The following is a 26,935-nucleotide window of genomic DNA, read 5'->3' on the forward strand; positions in this document are numbered from 1 at the left end:
TCCCCTTTTGTAATAGATTATTTTTTTCATCCCAAACCACCCCGTTTATTTGCTGTGCATCTTCCTGGACTTCATATTAATTTGAATAAGCTGCTCTGCTGTACGGACGAACATGAGCAGTGTCGTCGAGCACATTTCTTTTTCTTCTTCTTGGCTTTGTGGCTTGCAACAAACACGCCGTCCACAGCTGCAGCTTTTAAAGAGTGCAGCCCCAGTCTGCTGCCTGGTAGTAGTCTTGGTAATGAAATCTGACATGTATGTTGTTCAGGGCTGTTTTGCTTAAGCCAATACACAACTTCACTGGGGCATAGCCAATCGGGACCGGGGCATGTGGGAAGAGGGCATGCAAGCTAACCCTTTGTTTAGAGTCTTTTGGCCTCGTGGCGATGTATCGCCTCAGCGAGATCGCTGTAAGATACCCAGCATGGCCTAATTTCATCTTCAATCAGTGTCTCCCGAGTCATCAGGGCTAACTAGCAGCTCCGGCTCAAAGTGCATCTCATTTGTGCATCCCAGTTAATAATTGGCGATATTGCGGCCCATCGTTTTCTCCGTTTAAATCGGGGGTGTTTTCACTGACCGAGCGCAGCGGACGTGCAGCGTGGCTTGGTGGAGCGTGGCAGCTGATTGAGAGTGAAAAAAGCAGATGGTTGGAGGGGAATATTAGATCACCTCTTCTAGTATAAGTATCCCGTGAGATGAAAGTGGCCGCTCGATGCAAATTCCTGTCATATGTAAAGCGAGGCCTGTATTGTTACTGGTGTTCAAAGCTCCATCTGTTTCTTCCTCACTGCTAATAAACTTGCTTTCACATCCTAATTAGGGGCGGCCGTCTCTTAGCAGAAATCATTACAGTAATTTTCCTACAATTAACCTCATATTCATTTGTATTCTGTTTGTTTTTCTTAAAAAAATGAAGCATAGTTACAGCATGTTATTTGGAATTCCTGCAGTTAGAGGACGGCCATGGCTGGCACCCAGCTCTGACCTTATGTCATGCTAAACCCAATCTGCTTTTATCTTTTCTAATTATAACTTGGACAGGCTGACTTCACCCTAACAAATGCCGCTCGGCTGATGAAGGAAAAGCTCTGGACGTGTTTCAGCAGGCGCCAGAAGAAACCGAAGAGGGCCGAGAGCGATGAAAAATGCATGTGCCCTTTTTGAGAGCAGTCGCCCATGTCTCCCGCAGCACACCTTGTGCCCCGTAGGCACCGCGAGCCCCCGGTCTCCCCTCGCGCCCCCGACATCAAACCCCCAGCAGGGGTACAAGGTTCTTCAGCCCCAACAGGGGGGAGGGGGGGGGGAGGGAGGGAGTCACCTATGAAACTCTGCACCCCCCGCACGCCACATGGCTCAGATCGTTCAGCTCGGTTAGCTAAGCTGCCGCTGTTCTGCAGCCATTATCCGTTTAACTACCCCGCACTACGCGGTGTCAGCTTCCTTTTGTTAACACTCATTCAGTTACAAAAGTATTATTACACCCCTTGGAATAAGATAGCCCCACAAAGCCATCAAGGGAAAGCATTTATCTCATTGATTATGCATCGTCTTCGGGAGGGGAAGGTGTGCATAGTAAATTCTCTCACAACCTCCCCAGTTTTGCAGCGAGAGGGTGAAACGCCCTTATCATGAAGACCTTTGCTGTGCCCTAATGGACTCCTCATTGTCCCACTATGTTTAATTTCTAAGCATACTCATAAGCGGCTTATCTGTGTCGCTTTTGCAGAGCAAAGGGCCGGAGCTTCGTTGGCCCTGGTGCTGCCAGGCTTTCTAAAACCTGGACAGCTTTTGATACTGTGCCAAATAGTCAGGAGTGGGTAGCATGAACCATCTACTACTACTACTATGTCTGGCTGCTCCCGTTAGGGGGCGCCACAGCGGATCATACGTCTCCATCTCTTCCTGTCCTCTGCATCTTCCTCTGTCACACCAGCCACCTGCATGTCCTCCCTCACCACATCCATACACCTCCTCTTTGGTCTTCCTCTTCTCCTCTTCCCTGGCAGCTCCATATTCAGCATCCTTCTCCCAGTATACTCAGCATCTCTCCTCCACACATGTCCAAACCATCTCAGTCTTGTCTCTCTTGCTTTGTCTCCAAACCGTCCAACCTGAGCTGTCCCTCTAATATACTCCTTCCTAATCCTGTCCTTCTTCGTCACTCCCAATTAAAATTTTACCATCTTCATCTCTGCCACCTCCAGCTCCACCTCCTGTCTACCCTGGAATAAAACGGCTTTTTAAACATGGAAAAGGAGCCGGGGCTTGAATTTTTCATTTTGAGCTCAGTGTAATTCTAGGCCATGGACACATGTTTAATCTACCGTCAGCAGCCATTGGCCCAGGCGTTTTCCTGCCGATCGGGAGGAAACCCTTCACCAGATGCTACTTCGCTAGAAGAGATTGTTTCAGGAACCTGAAAGACAATTACACAAGGTACTCCAGGGACCGCTGGTGAGGGCTCTCCGAGCTCGGCTCCTGACACGTACCGTTTCAAAGCAACTTCAGTTAACTTCCAAACCACCGAGCGCCGCACTCCGTCTTACCTTCATGTGCCTGTAGTGTTTAAAGCATGGCAGCATAAGAAGCCACAAAAACCTCCCAACATAATCGCTCCTCGGTCTCTCCCTCTCTCTCCCTCTCTCTCCCTCCCTCTCTCCAGCCCTCTCTGGTGTGCATCAAGGCTTCAAGACATGACTCTTAATACTCCTCGGAGGGCTCCGCAATGAGCGGCTCTGCTCATGAATAAAGATGTCAGGGCTGACAGTGTGGTGACTGGGAATGAGCAGCTTACAGAGGAAATGCATTAAACCATTAGACTGGTATGGAGGACCCCATCCACAGTCTCCAGCAGCTATAGGGGAATGCCAATTAAGCATTTATGCCGTCCCTGAAAGCAGCGGTCCCACTGATTCAACTCCGTTCTCCACATAGCGGAGCGGATGCGGTGGAAAGTAGCTGTTTTCCACGTTGCCTCCCCTGAATGCGTTTCAGGCGATCAGTGGCCATGCAAATCCGTTAATCTCTTCTGTTAAACAGGTCATTTTGCTGAAGCCCTCCGTTTCCCACACACCCACTGTGCGTCACACATCGTGCATCTTTGTTGACAGAGAACAGGAAGTAAAACTATCGGAGGATTTCACTCAGAACTTTACAAAGGATTCCACTATTGGCAACTATTGCATCATGTATTTGTCAGAATTCAACCCCTCCGTCTCCCTGTGTCTCTCTTCCTCTTTTAATTCTCCCTCCCTCTCTCGTTCTTTCCACTCCTACAGACATAACACTAAACACTGGCTATAGCTGGGCTTCCCTTTGACGGAAGGTTTTTAAAGGAATTATTATTTTTTAGGTGGATAATTTGTCTTTGTGCTGGGAAATGAGTGTGTACAAAATACTGACAGGGAATGTAAAATTCATTAAGAACTTTTTAGTTGTATCTTGCAATGATAATGTCTGGTTTCACAACATCCCACGGCACACCTGGACTTGCCTCACGGCACACCGTTGGGGAGCCTCTGGGCTGCAGTCTGGTGTGCTGAGGTATTTACCAACACAAGTGTCTAAGGCGAAGCTTCACTGCCGTGTGGTTCACGAGGTAGCATGAACCATACGAGGATATTAGAGGGACAGCTCAGGTTGGACGGTTTGGAGACAAAGCAAGAGAGACAAGATTGAGATGGTGTGGACATGTGTGGAGGAGAGATGCTGGGTATACTGGGAGAAGGATGCTGAATATGGAGCTGCCAGGGAAGAGGAGAAGAGGAAGGCCAAAGAGGAGGTTTATGGATGTGGTGAGGGAGGACATGCAGGTGGCTGGTGTGACGGAGGAAGATGCAGAGGACAGGAAGAGATGGAAACGGATGATCCGCTGTGGCGCCCCCTAACGGGAGCAGCCGGAAGTAGTGGTAGTAGTGGATTCCAGGGTAGAATATTAACTTATTGGTTAAGAACCAGAAAATAGATTTCTATGCGTCGTGCCCTGGTCACTGCTCTAGCGCCTCCTCTAGTTGGTCGGGGTGCCTGTTTGGGGGGGGGGGACTGGGGGGAGTAGCGTGATCCTCCCACGCGCTGCGTCCCCCTGGTGAAACTCCTCACTGTCAGGTGAAAAGAAGCAGCTGGTGACTCCACATGTATGGGAGGAGGCATGTGGTAGTCTGCAGCCCTCCCCGGATCAGCAGAGGGGGGTGGAGCAGAGGCCGGGACGGCTCGGAAGAGTGGGGTAATTGGCCGGGTACAATTGGGGAGAAAATCTCCCCCCCAAAAAAACAAAAAAAACAAAACATGTATGTGTGGCCTAGAATTACATTGAACTCGCTGTTTATTTATTTATTATTTATCTGTCTATTCATTTATTGTTTGTTTGTTTATCCATCCGTCCATTATCCAAACGGCTCATCCTGCTGGGGGTGGCGGGGATGCTGGAGCGTACCCCAGCGGGCGGGGGGACCCCCTGACCAGGCCGCCAGGCCATCACAGGGCCATCAAAGGTCTATTAAAAACAACACCTTTTCAAACTGCCAAGTCTGGAATGGATTTGCTAATGTCTTCATACGTATAATAATGTTTATTAGATATTGTTGTCTATTTATTAATGTTGCTATCGGGTGAATATCGGGGACCACACACCTCAGTGGCAATAAACGCCTTGTTTCTCTCCTTTCCTTCTCTGGTGTGTTTCTTCTGTCGTGCTGTCATACAGAGCTTGTACGTGCTAAATGGATGTCTATTGATCTGTTAATGGGATAAGCTCTGGTATCATTGGCGAATTAATCGGAAAGCGCTTTGAGTGGCTGTTGCAGCCTGAAAAGCGCTACAGAAAATGCAACTTGACTGGCTGAACTTTGTTGTAAATTGAACTCTGTGCTGCGCAGACAGTTTCACCAGGTTTGCTGCCAAATCCATGTACATTAGTCGAAACAACTAAACCACTGTGGTTCTGTCTTACAAGAGGACGTACTTCTGCAGTGACTTTGAGGGGCTGTACCCTCCTGACCATAAAGAAGCCTGCCAGGGGACGGCAGGAGGTGGCGGTCGGTCTGAGGATTTCTGTCAGCGAGCACCAACGTCACTCGGATTCTCTGTGACTTCCCAGAGGACGGCTGGAGCGCTGCCTCTGCACCGCACCGTTCATGCAGGGGCTGGGAAGGGGCTGCAAAACAAGGAATGACGGACCGATGGCAAACAACGACTCTAGAGGTGGAACTCGTAGAAAAATGGCTGGCATCGGGAGAATTGAAAAGAAATTGACGATTGCCCCATAAAACCCATCGATTATTGCTGAACAGATGCACACGTGCAATAGGTGTTAGACTGGAGGATGCACGGGGGGCTCTGTTGCAGCTGTCCTGTAGGAGGGATTCTATCATATGGCTGAATGGATCCTTTCTGGAATATTTTTTTAGGATATTTTTTGTGTGTGACGGCCTGGCGGCCTGTCCAGGGTGTCTCCCTGCCTGCCGCCCGATGACTGCTGGGACAGGCTCCAGCATCCCCGCGGCCCTGAGAGCAGGATAAGTGGTTTGGATAATGGATGGATGGATGGATATTTTTTTGCAGTTGTCATGTTCCTCATCACTTCTATGCAGGTTAACTTGTGTTGAAGCCAGGCATCACTGAAACACTTGGGCGTCATTTTGAATTGTACAGAGTGGGGCAGCATGGCTCAGGAGGTAGAGCGGGCCGTACAGTAATCGGAAGGTTCCTGGTTCAATCCCCGGCTCCTTCCCCGGCTCAAGTGTCCTTGAGCAAGACACTGAACCCCCAACTGCTCCCGATGAGCTGCTTGGCACCTTGCAGTGGCAGGCCAGCCATCAGTGTATGTGAGACATACACTGGAAAGCGCTTTGAGTGGTCGGTAGACGAGAAAAGCGCTGTATAAATTCAGTCTATTTATTTATTTATCCTTAAATGCTGCATTCTAGACACATGCTAGACACATGCTAGAGACATGCAAGATACATGCTAGATACAGGCTAGAGACATGCTAGACACATGCTAGAGACATGCTAGAGACATGCTAGACACATGCTAGAGACATGCTAGACACATGCTAGAGACATGCTAGAGACATGCTAGATACAGGCTAACTTCACTCTCTTTGCAAAGTGGATAGCATGTGCATTCATGGCAATGTATATCCTCATTAAAGCAATGTGGCATGACAGGGCAGCAGGTGAGATTTGAACTCAAATGAACTCCCCCCCCTCCCTCCCTCCCTCTCTTGCTTTCTCTCTCCCTCTCTCTCTCCTATTGTCTCCCTGTCTCCCTCAATGCTTGTGTACTATATCATCCCAGCACCTGACCAAGGCCTCCCTTGAGCCCATCAGACACGATCTGCTCTCTATAGAAAGCATCTTGGTCACAAGCTGAGATGGCACACCAGCTTTCATTTGAGCCATCCGTGCTCATGGTGTCGTGAAGCAAGGCGGGCTTCAAATAAAGCTGCAAAGCTGCAATGCCGCCACTTAGCAAGTTGCCATGTGCAGCTTAATGCTGTTGAATCGGACACACGTGATTATATTTGTGTATTCCCCCCCCCTTTTTTTATTATCAATCTGCACTTCCCCTCCCTTGTCGAGACAATATTGACATTGCTATAATACCATTCACAGCATTCAGCCACTCAGGATAAACAGTGAGTGGGAGCTGGATCAAAATGGTATTATGATATGCTATTTTAGTGAAAGATGAGGGTCTTTGTTTTTTCTCAAAACATGCACCTTTTTATTCCCAGCACAGGACGCCTCATGCAAGCTGGCCCTGCACACAACATGGATACAGTATGCTCTGTAGCACAATGAAACTTGCTGGATCGATAACGGCACACATCAGACCATAGAGACCGTGGACTTATCTGGTGCTGCTTTCACTGGATACATTGTAACGTTTTGATTTTTTGAGGTAGCCCCCTTCACTGGATACATTTTAACGTTTTGATTTTTTGAGGTAGCCCCCTCCCCTTCACTGGATACATTTTAACGTTTTGATTTTTTGAGGTAGCCCCCTCCCCTTCACTGGATACATTTTAACGTTTTGATTTTTTGAGGTAGCCCCCTTCACTGGATACATTTTAACGTTTTGATTTTTTGAGGTAGCCCCCTCCCCTTCACTGGATACATTTTAACGTTTTGATCTTCGAGCTAGCCCCCTCCCCTTCACTGGATACATTTTAACGTTTTGATTTTCGAGGTAGCCCCCTCCCCTTCACTGGATACATTTTAACGTTTTGATTTTTTGAGGTAGCCCCCTCCCCTTCACTGGATACATTTTAACGTTTTGATTTTTTTGAGGTAGCCCCCTCCCCTTCACTGGATACATTTTAACGTTTTGATTTTTTGAGGTAGCCCCCTCCCCTTCACTGGATACATTTTAACGTTTTGATTTTTTGAGGTAGCCTCCTCCCTTTCACTGGATACATTTTAACGTTTGATTTTCGAGCTACCCCCCTCCCCTTCACTGGATACATTTTAACGTTTCGATTTTCGAGGTAGCCCCCTCCCACTCCCCTTCGGCTGCAATATACAATTACTTTAAAAAACTAAATAGATAATGGACTCAGCAAATAAGTGTGTATGTATGTGTGTGTGTGTGGGGGGGGGTGTATTTCATAGCTGACTATCCTCTTGCCCCCCCCCTCCCCATTAAGGCTAAGGTCTGTTTCTCATCTTGAAACTGACTCTGGTTGGTTTGTATCACACACTGACAGGTCACCTTACAGAATGGACACGCTGTACGGGGGTGGGGGGGGGACTGTGGGCCTAGCGAGGGGGCTCATCTCTCAGGGGCAACGCTGGCCTCAAAACGGCCCCTCTCCTCTCCAGGGTGTGCTGTGACAGCTGCACCCGTCGCACCGGGTCACTGACTCACCGTCCTTCCGGTGGTAGGTGATCTCCACCTTGCGCTCCTCCGAGCCCAGCACGGCCTGCTCCACCTGGCCGATGGCCTCCGCGTCGGTCAGCGGGCCGTGCAGGAAGTCGCAGGTGCAAGGCTTCTGCATGATGTCCGGTCTCGAGAAGCCTGTCATCTCACAGAATCCGTCATTGCAGTAGATGATTGCACAGTTCGGCACCCTGGCATTGGCGATCACGAACTTCCGATCTGCAGGGAAGGAAAAGAGGGAGAGGGAGAGAGAGAGGGAGAGAGAGGGAGAAAGGAAGCTGTGATTTTCCGTGAACTGGGACGAGCTGCGGAGCAGCGGACATACGGAACAGTTCCATATGAAGCTCAGATACCAACAACCGTGCATGTAAGGTTCATGAAGTTCTGCAGGAGGGGTACCCCAGAATATTTTCTCATTCGGGTTTTTTAGTTGCATGCAAACTGTGCAGTAAATTAACGTCGTGGGTTTTCTTAGTAAGATTGTTTACAAAACAATAACGACTCAGTTCAACCCACAACTCTTTATTTTCGTTATCTCTACAAAGAGAAATGCTCGTAAAGCCGGATTAACTCACTGAAGCGCTGCAAATGTTGCAGCAAACACTCATTTAGCAGTGCTTCTTACAAGATGCGGACTCTATATATATATATACACATATACATATATATATACATATATACACACACATATATATACATATATATACACACATATATATACATATATACACACATATACATATATACACATATATACATATATATACGTATATATATATACATACATATATACACGTATATATACATACGCATACATACATATATACACACATATATATACTATATATAGTGTATATATAAAATAAAACTTGGAGGCACAGCCCCGTTAGCAGGTGCCGTGGGCTATGTTACCCCCGCATCCCGAAATACTTACTCTGACCCTCAAATTTCCGAATTATTATTCCGAGGAATGTGTTTTGTGGCGCAACGTGACCTCTTCGCACGGGCATGTTTGGGAAGAGGACTATCCAAACAGTCTTGCGGTGCCGGTGGCGGTGGTGGTGGTGGGTGGTGGTGGGGGGGGGTACAAAAAGCGGCTTTCACAAGTAAATCCGGGAGAAGTTCGCTACGGCTGCAGGCTCTCGGCGACAGTCCCCTCCAGCTCGGACCGGGTCCACTTTAAATGACCCTTCTTGCGCAGTTCCGCCGGAGAGGTCCCTCAGCCCGCGTGCGTACCGGAGCATACGAACGCCTCCTCGCCGAAACGCGGTGGATCGGGGAGGACTAGGACTGCCTGGACCGGATCCAGTTGGGAAACCATGTCTCGCTGAAGATGGGAGGATGCGATCTCTCGCCGTGCTCTGCGCGCGGTGGGTCGGAGGCTGAGAGAGAGGGAGAGGGAGAGAGGGAGGGGGAGGGAGAGGGAGGGAGAGAGAGAGAGGGGGGAGTGCGAGAGAGAGAGGGAGAGAGAGAGAGAGAGAGAGGGAGAGAGAGGGGGAGAGCAAGAGAGAGCGAGAGAGAGAGAGGGAGAGAGAGGGGGGGCGAGAGAGAGGGAGAACGAGAGAGCGAGAGAGGGAGAGGGAGCGCGAGAGAGGGAGGGAGGGGAGAGAGAGAGAGGGAGAGAGAGAGGGAGGGGAGAGAGAGCGAGAGAGAGGGAGGGAGAGAGAGAGGGAGGGGGAGCGCGAGAGAGGGAGGGAGAGAGAGAGAGAGAGGGAGGGGAGAGAGAGAGCGAGAGAGAGGGAGGGGAGAGAGAGAGAGCGAGAGAGAGGGAGGGAGGGAGAGAGAGAGGGAGAGAGAGAGAGAGAGAGAGCGAGAGAGAGAGAGAGAGAGAGAGAGAGAGAGAGAGAGAGAGAGAGAGAGAGAGAGAGAGAGGGAGGGAGGGAGGGGGAGAGAGAGAGAGAGAGAGAGAGGGAGGGAGGGGGAGAGCAGAGGTTCACACCACCCTGTCAATGGGGGTGTGACATGAACTCCCCACACGAGGGGGGCTGAGTTTGCTGCACCCCGGCTCGAGCTGATCTCCCCACTCGTGCGCGTCGTGCAGACGATGGCACGTGTGCCCGGAATCCCCCTCGCGGCCGGAGGCGACGCGTTTGTTTCCACCTCAAGTTTGTTCGACACAAGGAAACAAGCAACGACCCGCGAGCCGCGCAATGGCCACTCAGAGGAGCCGCCGTGCCGCGTGCCCGCGGGCCGCGGATGACACGTGACAGTAACGTGGCCACGGCCACGCGTGACAGGCAGCAGCTCAGATGCAGGGAGGGGGGTGCAGGCGGGCTGGGCTCAACTGCAGCCTCACCTCCTCCTCCAGAGGAGCGTGCATGTGGAGGGGGCCGTGTGTCATCGGAACCAGACGGCCCAACAACATACAGGCGGCACCGGGGCCCGGCGCTCAGCGCTGCTTTCTCGCAGCAAGAAGGTCCCGGGTTCCAGCCCCGGGCCGTGCCCGGTGCTTTCTGCGTGGGTTTCCTCCCACCATCAAAAAGACTTGCGTGTTAGTTAATACTCCTGCCTGCCCGTGCCCCTGAGCAAGGCAGTAGGAAGGAGCAAGCGGAGTTGAATGGCTGCACAGCGAGGATGGGTTGCATGCCGAGAGGAGGTGTGATGTGTGTGTGTGTGTGTGTACAGACGGAGTACTGGAGGGTGTTGTGTTGTGTTGTGTGTCTGTGGGAGACACGTCTGGTCTGGGGAAGGGGACGCCGGGGTCCAGAGTCCAGGACAAGATGTCCCCCAACAGCCGGGGACAAGATGTCCCCCAACAGCCGGGGGATGGCACGTTCATGTGGGGATGCCACGGGCTAAATGAACGGCTGATTAAAATGGTTGTGTGAATATTGAAATATTTCCACACAACTACTTTTTGTTACGTTTCGTTGTGTGTGTGTGTGTGTGTGTGTGTGTGTGTGTGTGTGTGTGTGTGTGTGTGTGTGTGTGTGTCTTACTGGTGTTGTGCTGCTCCGTGTAGGGCTTCTGGAAAACTTCATAAAAACCGAAGCGAGGAAAAAACGAATATGCGTGAGACGGCCTGAACCGGGACGTGGTGGCTGCGGCGCTGTCCGCGGTGCTGAAGTCACACCAAAGACTACCACCAGTCTCGGGAGAGGGGGGCGGCGGGAGAGGGGGAGGCTGGGGGTGTGGGGGGTGATTAGAAACGTCCCGCACAGCTATATTTGTCAGTGCATTAAAGATATTTGCAGCTGTATTATTCGTGACGAATGGATGAATGGATGCCTTTAAATCACCGGCGTAGAAATTCAGCTAATCTCCGCACACCACAGCCTACAGGCAGGCAGTGTGGAAAAATATTTTTAAAAAAATGCAAATGTGCGCCTAATGCAAAGCCCCTCTTACAGGACTGAAACATCTGTCCCGGTATTTCAGCAGAGCACATCGTCCATCTGGCCCATTGAGAAAACAGGTTGAATGAAAGCAGAGGCTGCAGAACGCTGTTCCCTGCAAACGTCAGAGAAATGTAACATTTTCATGTGCTGAATGTGATTTTATAAACACACACACACACGTTTCTGTTCCTCCAGGATTCTGCGATGTCTGGGTCTTCGGTGTTGTACCAGATTTGCTGACATTCCTCTGGAAGGTTTGCTCAGGAATCATTTTGCACAACAACGCTTCATTCCAGATCGCCACCTATATTCTGTATTTTGCAAAAGCCTTTTAATCATTAGTTTAGACAATTTGCCAAATAGCTCGATTTCAATTCATGCTGAAGGCAGAAGTGTATTCCAGCACAGAGAAAAAAAGGGGGCCCAGTAGGGGTCCCTGGTTATATTTCTGCCACCTCACTTTTGAGCTCCCCAAAAAGTATGGTAGAAGTCATCCGCCTTCTCTGTTTTGTCTGGTTGTTTGTTCCTCTCTCTATACCCGTAAACATGAACCTCATCAGGCCGTGGTGTTTTGTTTGCTGGATTTTATCCAATCACTGTTGAATTAAGACAATCTGCAGCTCTGATCCATTACTCACTATTTGGCCTCTGCAGGAACCCTCTCAGAGGAGAGCCATTACTCTCGAGTAATCAAGTTAGGAGAAAACATGACGTGTCCTTTATGCTGTTTGCTGTAGTACCTTAGAATGACAAAATACACTTCCTGGCCATTCTCAGAGATGAAGTCAACACAGAAGACAACAGACTTACAAGTGACTGGATATTTTTATGCAGCACAGTTGAAGAAACATGCCTAATTAACACCGGCGTAGATGCTGAGTGTTAAAATCAAAGGGAAGCAATGGGTGGGTGAGGGGGAAAATCCACTGACCTCATTTGAAGCTCCACACAAGGGAAACGGCTCCCGAGTAAGGCCTTTGTGCCCTTGGGTATAAACATAGAACAGCTCCAGCATGCTTGTTTACCGCACAAAGCATGCAATGTCTTTGTTACATACACTTACAATAAAACGTAGAGTAAAAATTCTGGGTTTTTTATGTATACGTGGAACCAATATACATTTGCAGAAAAATGAAAATCTTGGTGTTGGAATTTTGAACAACACAAACTCCAACACAAAGCTGCACTGCCGTGCCTTTAGGCAAATATGTTTGATTAAGACTTTTCAACTTTTATTTTGAGTCTTCAAATAATGAACTTGTCGACGTTCACTATTGCATTCAAGTTAGCTCTATGAGACCTTAGCTATGAGACCTTAGCTTACGCCATTATGACCAACAGCGACTCGTACGGGCGAGTCATGTTACGTTGGCAATATGGCAGCTAAAATAAGTTCCAGTTGCACTGGCATGAACGTTACGCTACATAAATAAACTCTATTATCTCGTTATATCCATTATCCAAGCCACTTATCCAAGCCACTTATCTTGATTAGGGTGGCGGGGATGCTGGAGCCTATCCCAGCAGTGACTGGGCGGCAGGTGGGGCGACACCCTGGACAGGCCGCCAGGCCATCACTTATAGTTAACTGTGTGTCACTGCAAAAAAGTGCATTATTTGGGCATTTTCGGAGGTGTAACTGGGAAACTGGGCGTGCTTGTCATCATAGAAATCGATCATAAGATTGTGGTGTTTTTGCAACGTCGGCTTAGAGGATTGTGATGATTATTGCAACTTCAGCAATATCTGCTGCCTTACCTTCGAAGCACAGCTCCGCCCGCTCACCGGCGCTGCTGCAGTCCGCAGATGTGGTCCTCTGTGCCCGTCTGTGGAGCGGCAGCCTTCAGGGTTGATGGACTGTCACGCGTGACGTGTGACCACCCAGACGGGTCTGTGGGCGGGCCATTGCTCGAGACCACAGAGTGGTGACCACAGACAGAGAGAGGCGGCTGCATCACGGCCAGAGTAGCGCATTTTTAAATTAATTTACTTTATCAGCAATCAGACAAAATGAATAACGATTCCGATAATCAGAAAAATGCTGAATATCAGATCCGATAATCGGCCAGGCCGATAATTAGTGGACTCTCTCTCTCTCTCTCTCTCTCTCTCTCTCTCTCTCTCTCTCTCTCTCTCTGTCTCTCTCTCTCTCTCTCTCTCTCTCTCTCTCTCTCTCTCTCTCTCTCTCTCTCTGTCTCTCTCTCTCTCTCTCTCTCTCTATATATATATATATATATATATATATATTAGTCTTGGTGTGGCCTCTTCTGCTTATTGGCTAGTTATTGCTGCATTACTGTAATAGCTGTAATATCTGATTAAAAGTGCTTGGTTCTCACTGCCACTTGTGGGTCTTAAAGCCATTTAATGTAAAGACAAGAGACAACTATAAATACCATCTGATCTGACCTGTACGTATCGTCCTGACTTTGCCGTTTACATGCAAGTGGACGGACGATTCGATCAGAAGTCTTACAAACCCGTGCCGTCCTGCTCTGCTCTGTGGAATAAAGCACGAGAGCGGTTTGGGTCACCCAACCTGGGCCGGTTTCAGCCTGTTGAAGTCAAGGGAGCAGTTGCTCTAATGGTGCGATACCTGATGTATGGTTATTATTATTATCCAAAAGGTCCAGCTCACAGGGGAAAGCATGACATTACATCCCCCTTCAACGGCGGCCAGAAGCCAAGGTGACTGCCTTTGATTATGCACATTACTCAGTTGCTGTAAAATTATCGATTGACTTTTCACAAGAGTTTCAGCGTTGTGTAATTTCAAAGGTCAGCGGAGAAGCATGGTGGCGTAGGAGGCAACCCCTTCGCCAAGCGAACCGGGTTTATTGGGTCACCATGTCATTGGGTGCTCGTGTGGTGCAGCAGATTAATGCGGCAGCGTCCCGGCTCTGAGGTTCATGGTCTACAGCCCAGTGTTACCTCTGGCTCAGCGGGCTCTTGTGTGGCTGGAGATGTCCCCTAAATGAGGAAAATGTACGTGAGGAATTACACAGTGCAGTTCAAGACCCCGAAGCCCCTCCAGTCCTCCGGGGCACCGTTCTGCACTGACCTTCCTTGGGAAGGGAGCATGCAGACAGAGAAGACCCCTTTGGGGATCAATATCAAATTAGCTGTGTTATATTTAGAACGTATGCAGATTCTCCTCAAAGATTCTCACATAACACAAATTATTCGCTGCAAAATATGCAACGCAGCGGGCTGAAAGTATGCAATGGACATAGTAGGCGAAACAGAATGCAGCTGAATGCGGATGGCATGTCACAGCATACATACAGTATGTTGCTTTTTCAGCATGTTCGCTGGACATTGCACGGTGGTTTTGAAAAGCATGTCGCTGTTCATTCATTCACTTCCCTTAATCTCTGAGAATTTAGAGCAATTTGAAAGCAGCAGCAGCAGCAGCAGCAGCAGCAGCAGCCAGTGTCCAGAGACTAATCCAGGTCTCACGGCAGGAACTACAGCTCTCCGTCCATGCAGCCCACCTCCCCCATCTCTGTCTGTCTGTCAGTCTGTCTGCCTGTCTCTTCTAGTCTCTCTTTCTGTTTTCTCTTGTCTTTTCTTCTCCCGTCCATCTCTTCCTCCGCCATCTCCCGTAGACATCACTGCTGATTAGGGCCGAGCGTAGAAACCGGTTGCAGGGCTTACTCATTGTCCATATAAACCATTACTGCCCTGTCTCAGGGAATAATCCATCAGTGCACAACTCTAAACAGAGTGCTGTCGCTGCTGTTCCTGCCTCCGCTGCTGCACTTCGCCCCACATGCAGCTGCACACGGCCTGAGCCATCTGCCCTCGGTGACACAACACGGAACAAACAACAGGAGCCATCCGAGGCACTCCTTTTGCCTTTTTTTCTAGTGTCTTAGGAGGCGGTGTTTTAATCTGACAGAGGTCATGCGTTCATCCCTCAGGCTCTGGTGTAAAGTTACACACTCGTTGCTTCTGATTGTGCGACCTGCTCGCCGAAATAAGAAGGGCGCTGACAGAAATGTTTGACTCATTTGCGGGGAGGCACCACGGGCTAATTGATCAGTCATGACTGCAGCAATGTAAGTGGCACCGCACTCGGTACATTAACGGAGCACGTTGAGTAGCAACGTGAGACATCATTAGTTTTCTCCTTCACGTTTTTCTTTTCATTTGCAGGGTTTTTTCTTTCTTTTTTTTCTTGTGATTTTGATAGACTCTATTGGTCCCCCGTAGGGACAGTACACGCTGCATGTAACCCATCCTAGCTGTGTAGCTAGGAGCAGTGGGCAGCCGCCGCGCAGCACCCGGGGACCAACTCCAGTTGGTCTTGCCATGCCTCGGTCAGGGGCACAGACAGGAGTACTGACCCTAACGTGCATGGCTTTTTGATGGTGGGGGAAACCGGAGCAACCGGAGAAACCCCGCCGCAGACACAGAAGAACATGCAAACTCCACACAGAAAGGACCTGGGGCGGCCTGGGGTTCGAACCCAGGACCTTCTTGCTGTGAGGCAACAATGCTAACCAATTGCAATGCTAATCCACCACAGACACAGGTAGAACACGCAAACTCCACACAGAAAGGACGACACCCCCCCCAAGGTTGGACAACCCCAGAGGTTCGAACCCAGGACCTTCTTGCTGTGAGGCGACAGTGCTAACCACTGCACCACTGTGCCGCCCAAGGATGTGAACTGCTGCAGCATCTATGACCAGTGTCACCATTTTTAGAGAACGGGTTTCAGGTCCTGGGTCTCGAGAGACAAACTCCATATGTTGCCACTCACAAACAGGCAAGTAAAAGTCACTTGAGGGTGAACCGCTGGCTTCGGGGCTGGCTTTGACATTAGCCATTGTCCAGGCCTTGACTGCTGATTTGTCACAGAGCCAACCGTCTGTGGTTGGTCAGTCATCCATTGTTGTCTACCAGACTGGCAGTGGAGAGATGATTGGCACTAATGGACATTCACCTTGCATGCCTCGGCCTGGTCAGGAGGGGTATTTACAGGTGACAGACACTGCTCTTCGCAGCCCAGTTATACACAGTAGCATGGTGTAGCATTCAGGGTGAAAAGAACCTTGGGGGGGGGGAATATATATATATATATATAAAGGAATTACTTTCTCCAATGAAATATCACTTCTTTTACAGGGCCCAGACAGCAGCTCATAAGATTATGAGCAAACACATTAGGTGGAATGTTTCGGTGGATTTTACATGGACGGACTCCGTAAAATAATCAGGGCATAGATAAAACGGCATGTTCTGAAACTCACTTTAAAGCCTTTCATCATTTTCAAATAGTAAAAGTGCCCCGCTGAGATCATCCAGCTGTAAGTGCCCCATTTTCTCCACTGCAAATGGCACTCCAAGGTCACAGTAAAACATAACCACAGATACTTTATCCCTGGGCAGTGCACCGCCATATGAGATGACACGCAGCGGGCATCTTCTCTCAACTTTTTCCCAAGTAACAATTTTCCTTCATGAATAATTTAGTTGTTGACCAATTAAAGTCTTGCGCTGACTAAAAGGCAGAACAAAGGCATGCCATTCAAAGTTACTCAGGGCAGACGGGGAAGAACATGCAATTAAAGGCTGCAGATTCCCTTTTTAGGGAACAACATCTATGCAGCATTGACAAATCTTTTACGATTCACTTTGCAAATGACAACAGTATCGAGCGGCGGTGATTTTATTGATTTTTCTCAAAAGTAAATCCTGAGGTCTGCAAAAGGGGCCGCTGTCTGAGAGAAAACTGACCTATAATCTATCTGCATGTGCACATCGCTATTAATAGCATTCTGTTTGCGCTTGTGCAAGAGGCGCCATACACACTAGCAAACTGGTGAGTCAGTTTTGTGCATCAACTTAATGAATTACACAGGAAGGACATAAGTCTGGATTACATCGGTTCTCCTGGCTGCGTTTGCAGTTACTTGGGACACGAAGGCTGAGTGTAACCTAGAAGGAGCGTGTCAAAAAGGATGTCCTCGTACTCAGGGCCAGACAACGATGCAAAGACAAAAAGATGAGTTTCTTGCAGCCCCATCACAAAACCATCACACTGCATCTGGAATACCCAGTGCAGAGAGGATGAATAAAAACATGTTGTCTCTCCGTCTCCCTGCAGGCCGGCCGGTGGCAAAGAGATGCGGAAGAGCTGAAGCTGTCTATAAGGCTGCCCTCTCTTGGGGAAGAGTTTGGGAGGATCAGTTCATTACCAGTGTTGTCAAACTGCCGTTAGGGTTTAATGGAGTGATTACCTCATCCCAGCCATCCCATCTGAGTGATCAGGGTTACCATAGCAACTGGCATGCTCCGGCGGGGGTTCACTATTTGCCCTTATCCCTGTGAGAACGTATGCATCTTGTTTAATCATCCACATGCAGGGGTTCCCTTTCCTCAGAGCATTTGATTCGGTCGAGAAATACGATGGGGTGGTGTGCCGTATTGTAAAACTGTCAAGCGGTTGGAGAGTTTAAAAACACAATTCTTTCAGTTTCGCTACAGCTGGATGATTCTCATTTGCTGCTCCAAAAACATGACGGCCCTCATGGTATCTACCACGCTTGTCTAGTCAATATGCTTTCCAACTGGGTGTGTGTTACAGTTTGGTCTGCAGGCCCAGACAAGCCCCGTCTCTCCATCGCCTCTGTGGTCGGCGCACCTAACTCAGGGCGACTCTCGCTGTGGGTAGTCTGACTCCACGAATCAGCCTCACTGGGGAGCAAACAATACAACAAAAAAAACCCCAAAGAAATCCGTCTTCCCATTCGAAGTGACTCATGGCGTTGCAGCCTCGGCTCACATGGATGGCGTTGCAACCTGCGCAAAGTCACGGATTTTCCAGAAAAGAATTTTCTGATGGGCAAAAGCACTCCGAAATAAAACGATAAAACGATGCCGAGCATAATCCACTACTTTCATTATGCTCATGGAAAGACAGACTTACTGTGGTTTGTGTAAAATATATGTGCTCGGCAGAGACACGACGGAGACAACATATCTCGAGTGCTCACAGCATATTTCATGGCTTACACATAATGTGGGTCTGCGGCGACTGCAGGACAGCAAATGTTGTTTTCATCTCTGACGACTCATTAAAAATGAAAAATGTATGGTTGTGCAATTGAATCTCTGACGGGCATCTTTTGTCAAACGCCAAAGGTGTGTTTCCAGCAGCAATACTGGCTGCTAAGCATCCTTTAACCAAATATCCCCCCAGGAAATGGAAAGCATCGCCGGTGCTTCTCACACTGCACCTCTCTGTGACCTTTACGGGCAACCGTTTTACTGTCCGTCGCACAAAGGTCACCTGTAATGATGGAAGATTAAACAGTCGCTCATAATTGTGAAGATGTCCGATGAAAGATGAGGTCTCGACAATTTGATGCAATCTCATGCTCGAGTTCCCCTGTATTAAAACACCACGAGTGTAAAAATGAATCAGGCGATCGTGATTTACTACGATGAGACCCGGGATCAGTTCATTAGTTATATTGATCCCTGGACAATCCTCTAAATTGCCTTTTAAAAGTTGGATGCTGCAGAATGCAAACCCCTGCCAGCACAGTGGCGAAGTCTTGTGAGTCCTTACGATTAAGTCTGTTTACAAGAGAAACGGTTGTGGCTTGCTGAACTTTAACAGTAATTGAGATTCGCACTCCATCAGGGGTAAATGGCTTCATGAGGACATCATGTGGTAGTGAAGGCAAAGTACAGCGAGGTGTTTTACTGTGCATACAAATAGATGTTGGTATATGATATCTGGATATAGTCTGCAACAGAGGTCTTCAACGTTTTTCAGGCCAAGGACCCCTTGGCTGATAGAGACACGGTGGAGGGACCCCCTATTACATATCATATAAAATGTGTTGCTTATTAAACCGTGCCAACAATAATGTGTAGGGCAGCCGGTAGTGCCATGTATAAAAGTACTCTGTAATGGTCTATACAATGTTCAGGCATTAAAATAATAATGATTGACAGATTCATATATTCATAAAACATGTTTTTTTTTAAAATTCTTTTTGACACGTCCGCGGATTCATCCAATGGTAACACAAAAGCCTCCGCCAACCTCAGCTTCTCTACTAGTTGCACCCTCACATCAGATGCCATGTCATCAATACGGCGAGCAGTGGTTGTGTCGGACAGCAGGATGCTTTTCAGTTTGTTAACATACTCATCAGTCCCAGATGTTGTTTTGCACATATCACTGGCTGCAGGCAGCATTACATCCTCTGCAGTTGTGTACGGCTTTTTGTTGTGAGCGAACCAAAGAGCTAATTGATAAGAGGCTTTCAGAGCTCACCAGCTTCAGCTGACTGTCTCACCCATGTCTGCTGGCCTTTGAGAGGTTTGAGACGGGCCTGAAAGTGTTCCACTGGTTTCTCTTTCAAGTGAGTATGGGTTGTCTCCACGTGGCGCTGCAGCTCAGATGGCTTCATATTGGTCTGACAGCACAGCAGAGCAGAGCAGATAATAACAATAATAATAATAATAATAATAATAATAATAATAATAATAAGGTACGTAGAAGTTCAACCCCTCCTCCAAGGGGCACGGACCGGGCAACGCCAGTATGGCAAGCCAGCAATACAAGCAGCCAAAGAGCCCCGAGGCTCTAACGTACCGGGTCGGCATCCGGCGGGGGTTAGCCTGCCTCATGGGCAGGAGAGGCTCTTTAACTTTGGTCGGTAACTCTCCTAGATCTGGTATCTCAAAAAAATACTGGTGGTTGTGCAACCTAAAATTCACTAAAACTTTTATTATGGAAACTCGTATTACCAGATATTCATACCGCATCGGTCGTCGCGTGGGTTACCTAGGACCGTGATCTTCAGTGAGGAACCAGACTGAGATCGCAAAGTGTGCTACTGGAACAAACTCTACCCAAAATGCACCTGAGGATCACCACACCGAGGACATTCCTTTAAAGAGGCCCTCATGTTGCACCATCTCAAAACCCCACTAAAGCCAGTTGACAGAAATGGTCTAGGGAAGAGTACAAAGAAGTCATGGAAGCCTTCTACACCGCTTCCTTCAACCCAAAAACATCAGTAATTCAAAGCACCTATGACATCTGGCGTGCCAATAACCCCACAAACAGGCTGAATCTAGACGCCAACAAACTTGCAAATGTCCACCGTGATATCGTCAATAAGAAAAGACTAACCGAAATGGAGCTGCAAGCCATCCAAGCAGGAGTAAAGCAGAGAGATGAGAATGTAAAACCCGATGAGAGGGATACAAACGCAGATCCAGAGGAGCAAAATGAAGACACGAATCACAACAATGAGAGAACTGATAAGCCAGTGACCAAAAACCACCGAACAAAGATGAACAGTCAGCACAATGAAAGAAAGCATCCTTAGAAAATACAAAATAGCCAAAGAAACCCCAATAGGCCAGAGACCACCAATTCCAAAGATAAAAAGTGATCAGCGCTCAAAATCAGCCATAGAAACAGCAAACAAAGCCATCAGCCAGATAAAAGACCAACTGCCAGAAGTGCTGTCCCTCACAGACATTAACCACCTTGTCTATGCAACTGCCTCTGCCATCACTGAATCACCGGGCATCAAACACAAGAGGAGGAACAGACCAAGAAAAGATAACCAACCAAAATGGAAAAAGAAAATTGAAAGTGAAATACCCAAAATTAGGGGAGACATATCTACACTAAATGAGTTTAAAAACGAGAAACCAGCCAAAGAAAAATGAAAAAGAGCACTAATCAGGAAGCACAACATCGAACAGAAAGAGCAAATACTAACAGCCATTGAAAAATGGAAACAACAACTACAAGCAAAAGCCCAACGAGTGAAAAGGTTCGATAAGAGACAAAAGTTCTTCCACCAGAACAAAACTTACAAAGAAAACGCAAAGAAATTCTATAGAGAACTAGGGAAAAGGTCCCATTGAGGTCAAAGAACCCCCTAAAATTGATGAAGTAGAGAACGTCTGGAGCAACATCTGGGAAAAACAAAAGAATTACAAAAAAAATCGCTGAATGGATCGGCCAAATAGAAACAGAGAACATCCAAACCACAAGAATGGCCACAAATAACCCTAGAAGAAACAAAAACAGCAATACAGAAGTCCAGTAACTGGAAAGCCCCTGGTAACGACAGGATAGCAAACTTCTGGATCAAGAACTTACCATCTTTACACCAAGATCTGACAAACGCCTACAATGGATGCATCAGCAGCCCAGAAACCTGCCCTGAGTGGCTCACAACTGGTACCACCTACCTACTTTCTAAAACAGAAGACCCCAAAAACCCTAAAAACTATCGTCCCATCACATGTCTCCCTACAACCTACAAGTGGTTCATGATGAGGTGCAGGGTCTCGCCAGTGGTTCATGATGAGGTGCAGGGTCTCGCCAGTGGTTCGTGATGAGGTGCAGGGTCTCGCCAGTGGTTCGTGATGAGGTGCAGGGTCTCGCCAGTGGTTCATGATGAGGTGCAGGGTCTCGCCAGTGGTTCGTGATGAGGTGCAGGGTCTCGCCAGCGGTTCGTGATGAGGTGCAGGGTCTCACCAGTGGTTCATGATGAGGTGCAGGGTCTCGCCAGTGGTTCATGATGAAGGTCTGTCAGTTTCTTCGTTAAGAAGTTACAAAGCGATCCATTGTAGATCACAGTAACGTAAGAATGGTCGTATACTTAGACTAATAATACCTACCTATTTGGCCAGTATGGCATGCAATTACTTCCAGTGTTTGATTGGCGCCACACAGAGTGGTGTAGCACACACAAAGTGGTGTAGCACATACAGAGTGGTGTAGCACACACAGAGTGGTGTAGCACATACAGGGTGGTGTAGCACACACAGAGTGGTGTAGCACACACAGAGTGGTGTAGCACATACAGAGTGGTGTAGCACATACAGAGTGGTGTAGCACATACAGAGTGGTGTAGCACATACAGAGTGGTGTAGCACATACAGAGTGGTGTAGCACACAGAGTGGTGTAGCACACACAGAGTGGTGTAGCACATACAGAGTGGTGCACACGCAGAGTGGTGTAGCACATACAGAGTGGTGTAGCACATACAGAGTGGTGTAGCACACGCAGAGTGGTGTAGCACATACAGAGGGGTGTAGCACATACAGGGTGGTGTAGCACACACAGAGTGGTGTAGCACATACAGAGTGGTGTAGCACACGCAGAGTGGTGTAGCACATGCAGAGTGGTGTAGCACATACAGAGTGGTGTAGCACATACAGAGTGGTGTAGCACATACAGAGGGGTGTAGCACATACAGGGTGGTGTAGCACACACAGAGTGGTGTAGCACATACAGGGTGGTGTAGCACACACAGAGTGGTGTAGCACATACAGAGTGGTGTAGCACACACAGAGTGGTGTAGCACACACAGAGTGGTGTAGCACATACAGAGTGGTGTAGCACACGCAGAGTGGTGTAGCACATACAGAGTGGTGTAGCACATACAGAGGGGTGTAGCACATACAGGGTGGTGTAGCACACACAGAGTGGTGTAGCACATACAGAGTGGTGTAGCACATACAAAGTGGTGTAGCACACACAAAGTGGTGTAGCACACACAGGGTGGTGTAGCACATACAGAGTGGTGTAGCACACACAAAGTGGTGTAGCACATACAGGGTGGTGTAGCACATACAGAGTGGTGTAGCACACACAAAGTGGTGTAGCACTATATCCTCCTACTGCTCCTCCAACATATGGCAAACAGTCTGATGCACACAGACGTGTGTTCACTGAGTTTGATGTGTGGATTTGTTGATCACCAGATTATTAGCAATGGATTATTTGCATGTTATATCCTGCTTATTTACATATTCCAAATAAATCATCATCATCACCACCATAATCATCATCATCATCATCACCACCATAATCATCATCATCATCATCATTATTATGCCTGAACTGTATGTTGGCTTTGGTTAAACCTTGTGCAACACATTACAGCAGCATCTGACCTGTATGAAAAAGGACACAGTCTCAAGCTGGAGACACAGAAAACAGACTCAAAGTCGTCATAGCAGCAGTTCAGACGTTGGGGAAACACCGTTTGGGGAGCTGATATTCCAGATACTCTGGAGTGTACACTGTCAGATAAAATGCATGCTTTGATTTAAAATGTGTTACATTAAGGCGGCACGGTGGCGCAGTGGTTAGCATGGTCGCCTCACAGCAAGAAGGTCCTGGATTCGAGCCCCGGGGTAGTCCAACCTTGAGGGTCGTCCTCTGTGTGGAGTTTGCATGTTCTCCCCATGTTTTTGTGGGTTTCTTCCGGGTGCTCCGGTTTCCTCCCACAGTCCAAAGACATGTAGGTCAGGTGGATTGGCCGTACTGAATTCTCCCTAGGTGTGAATGTGTGTGTGTGGGTGTGTGTGTGTGTGTGTGTGTGTGTGGGCCCTGTGATGGACTGGCAGCCTGTCCAGGGTGTTTCCCAACCTGCTGCCCAGTGACTGCTGGGATAGGCTCCAGCATCCCCACCACCCTGAGAGCAGGATAAACGGTTCGGATAATGGATGGATGGATAATGGATGGATGGAGTCGAGACTATAAATGTGCAAAACACTACACACACCAAGACATCCCATGAAATCTGAGGTCAAGTCAGGTCAAGTGTATTTAGCTCACATTCAAAATACTCTGGGTTGTACAAAAAGAGTTAAAATGTTTGACTGAGTATGAGTGAGTATGAGTGAGTATGAGTGAGTATGAGTGAGTATGACTGAGTATGCATCAAGTCAAGTCAAACTTTATTTATACCACACATTTCATACACAGGGCAACACAACGTGCCTCACATAAAATGACAATATGACTGTAACTCAGTCATAAATATGCATATCAACAGGTGTTAGTGCAGGTTAAACAAATATTAAAATATACAAAATACACACACACCAAAAACTTAGCCGTAGGCTGTTTTAAAAAGGAAGGTTTTTAACCTGCTTTTAAACGTGTCAGTGTGGGGGCCACTCTCAGGTCCTCAGGCAGGGTTTTAACTTGCCCATCAAGACAAGTTAAAACGGTTGTCTCAGCTTGGGCCCCGTATCAATAGAGACTGTGGCTTGGGCCCCGTATCAATAGAGACTGTAGCTTGGGCCCCATATCAATAGAGACTGTAGCTTGGGCCCCGTATCAATAGAGACTGTAGCTTGGGCCCCATATCAATAGAGACTGTAGCTTGGGCCCCGTATCAATAGAGACTGCAGCTTGGGCCCCGTATCAATAGCGACTGCAGCTTGGGCCCCGTATCAGTAGAGACCAGCTTGGGCCCCATATCAATAGAGACTGTAGCTTGGGCCCCATATCAATAGAGACTGCGGCTTGGGCCCCGTATCAATAGAGACTGTAGCTTGGGCCCCATATCAATAGAGACTGTAGCTTGGGCCCCATATCAATAGAGACTGCGGCTTGGGCCCCGTATCAATAGAGAATGTAGCTTGGGCCCCATATCAATAGAGACTGTAGCTTGGGCCCCATATCAATAGAGACTGCGGCTTGGGCCCCGTATCAATAGAGACCAGCTTGGACCCCGTATCAATAGAGACTGCGGCTTGGGCCCCGTATCAATAGAGACTGTAGCTTGGGCCCCATATCAATAGAGACTGTAGCTTGGGCCCCATATCAATAGAGACTGCAGCTTGGGCCCCGTATCAATAGAGAATGTAGCTTGGGCCCCATATCAATAGAGACTGTAGCTTGGGCCCCATATCAATAGAGACTGTAGCTTGGGCCCCGTAACAATAGAGACCAGCTTGGACCCCGTATCAATAGAGACTGTAGCTTAGGCCCTTTATCAATAGAGACTGTAGCTTGGGCCCTGTATCAATAGAGACCAGCTTGGGCCCCACATCAATAGAGACTGCAGCTTGGGCCCCACATCAATAGAGACCAGCTTGGGCCCTGTATCAATAGAGACCAGCTTGGGGCCCTTTATCAATAGAGACTGTATCTTGGGCCCCACATCAATAGAGACCAGCTTGTGGCCCTTTAGCAATAGAGACTGCAGCTTGGGCCCCACATCAATAGAGACCAGCTTGGGCCCTGTATCAATAGAGACTAGCTTGGGGCCCTGCATCAATAGAGACTGTAGCTTGGGCCCTGTATCAATAGAGACTGTAGCTTAGGCCCCACATCCATAGACACCAGCTTGGGCCCTGTATCAATAGAGACCAGCTTGGGCCCTGTATCAATAGAGACCAGCTTGGGCCCCGTATCAATAGAGACTAGCTTGGGCCCTGTATCAATAGAGACTGTAGCTTGGGCCCTGTATCAATAGAGACCAGCTTGGGTCCTACATCAACAGAGACTAGCCTGGGGCCCTGCATCAATAGAGACTGTAGCTTGGGCCCCACATCAATAGAGACCAGCTTGGGCCCCGTATCAATAGAGACTGTAGCCGTAGGCTGTCTTAAAAAGTAAGGTTTTTAACCTGCTTTTAAGCGTGTCAGTGTGGGGGCCTCTCTCAGGTTCTCAGGCAGGGTTTTAACTTGCCCATCAAGACAAGTTAAAACGGTTGTCGCAGCTTGGGGCCCTTTATCAATAGAGACTGCAGCTTGGGCCCCGTATCAATAGAGACTGTAGCTTGGGCCCCACATCAATAGAGACTGTAGCTTGGGCCCCATATCAATAGAGACCAGCTTGGGCCCTGCATCAATAGAGACCAGCTTGGGGCCCTTTATCAATAGAGACCAGCTTGGGCCCTGTATCAATAGAGACTGTAGCTTGGGCCCCGTATCAATAGAGACTGTAGCTTGGGCCCTGTATCAATAGAGACTGTAGCTTGGGCCCCACATCAATAGACACCAGCTTGGGCCCTGTATCAATAGAGACTAGCTTGGGCCCTGTATCAATAGAGACCAGCTTGGGGCCCATATCAATAGCGACTAGCTTGGGCCCTGTATCAATAGAGACTAGCTTGGGGCCCTGCATCAGTAGAGACTGTAGCTTGGGCCCCACATCAATAAACACCAGCTTGGGCCCTGTATCAATAGAGACTAGCTTGGGCCCCATATCAATAGAGACCAGCTTGGGCCCCATATCAGTAGAGACTGTAGCTTGGGCCCCGTATCAATAGAGACCAGCTTGGGCCCCGTATCAATAGAGACTGTAGCTTGGGCCCTGTATCAATAGAGACTAGCTTGGGCCCTGTATCAATAGAGACCAGCTTGGGCCCCGTATAAGTAGAGACTGTAGCTTGGGCCCCGTATCAATAGAGACCAGCTTGGGCCCTGTATCAATAGAGACTAGCTTGGGCCCTGTATCAATAGAGACCAGCTTGGGCCCCACATCAATAGACACCAGCTTGGGCCCTGTATCAATAGAGACTAGCTTGGGCCCTGTATCAATAGAGACCAGCTTGGGGCCCATATCAATAGAGACTAGCTTGGGCCCTGTATCAATAGAGACTAGCTTGGGGCCCTGCATCAATAGAGACTGTAGCTTGGGCCCCACATCAATAAACACCAGCTTGGGCCCTGTATCAATAGAGACTAGCTTGGGCCCCATATCAATAGAGACCAGCTTGGGCCCCATATCAGTAGAAACTGTAGCTTGGGCCCCGTATCAATAGAGACCAGCTTGGGCCCCGTATCAATAGAGACCAGCTTGGGCCCCGTATAAGTAGAGACTGTAGCTTGGGCCCCGTATCAATAGAGACCAGCTTGGGCCCCGTATCAATAGAGACCAGCTTGGGCCCCGTATAAATAGAGACCAGCT

At 48.5% G+C, this 26,935-nt stretch overlaps 1 protein-coding gene across 1 annotated transcript in view; it reads right to left on the reverse strand.

The window, feature by feature from the left end:
* Nucleotides 1–8,894, reverse strand: part of LOC130120970 (potassium voltage-gated channel subfamily H member 7-like) — a 73,198-nt gene extending 64,304 nt beyond the window's left edge. The window contains exons 1-2 of the mRNA XM_056289798.1: nucleotides 8,819–8,894; nucleotides 7,873–8,103 (exon numbers count right to left, since the gene is read on the reverse strand). Coding sequence (XP_056145773.1) covers nucleotides 7,873–8,103; nucleotides 8,819–8,894 — 307 coding nt within the window. The remainder of the gene's footprint in view (nucleotides 1–7,872; nucleotides 8,104–8,818) is intronic.
* Between the last annotated feature and the right edge of the window lie 18,041 nt (nucleotides 8,895–26,935).

The sequence above is a fragment of the Lampris incognitus genome, chromosome 11 (genome assembly GCF_029633865.1).
Source record: "Lampris incognitus isolate fLamInc1 chromosome 11, fLamInc1.hap2, whole genome shotgun sequence".
In the NCBI taxonomy this organism is placed as follows: domain Eukaryota; kingdom Metazoa; phylum Chordata; class Actinopteri; order Lampriformes; family Lampridae; genus Lampris; species Lampris incognitus.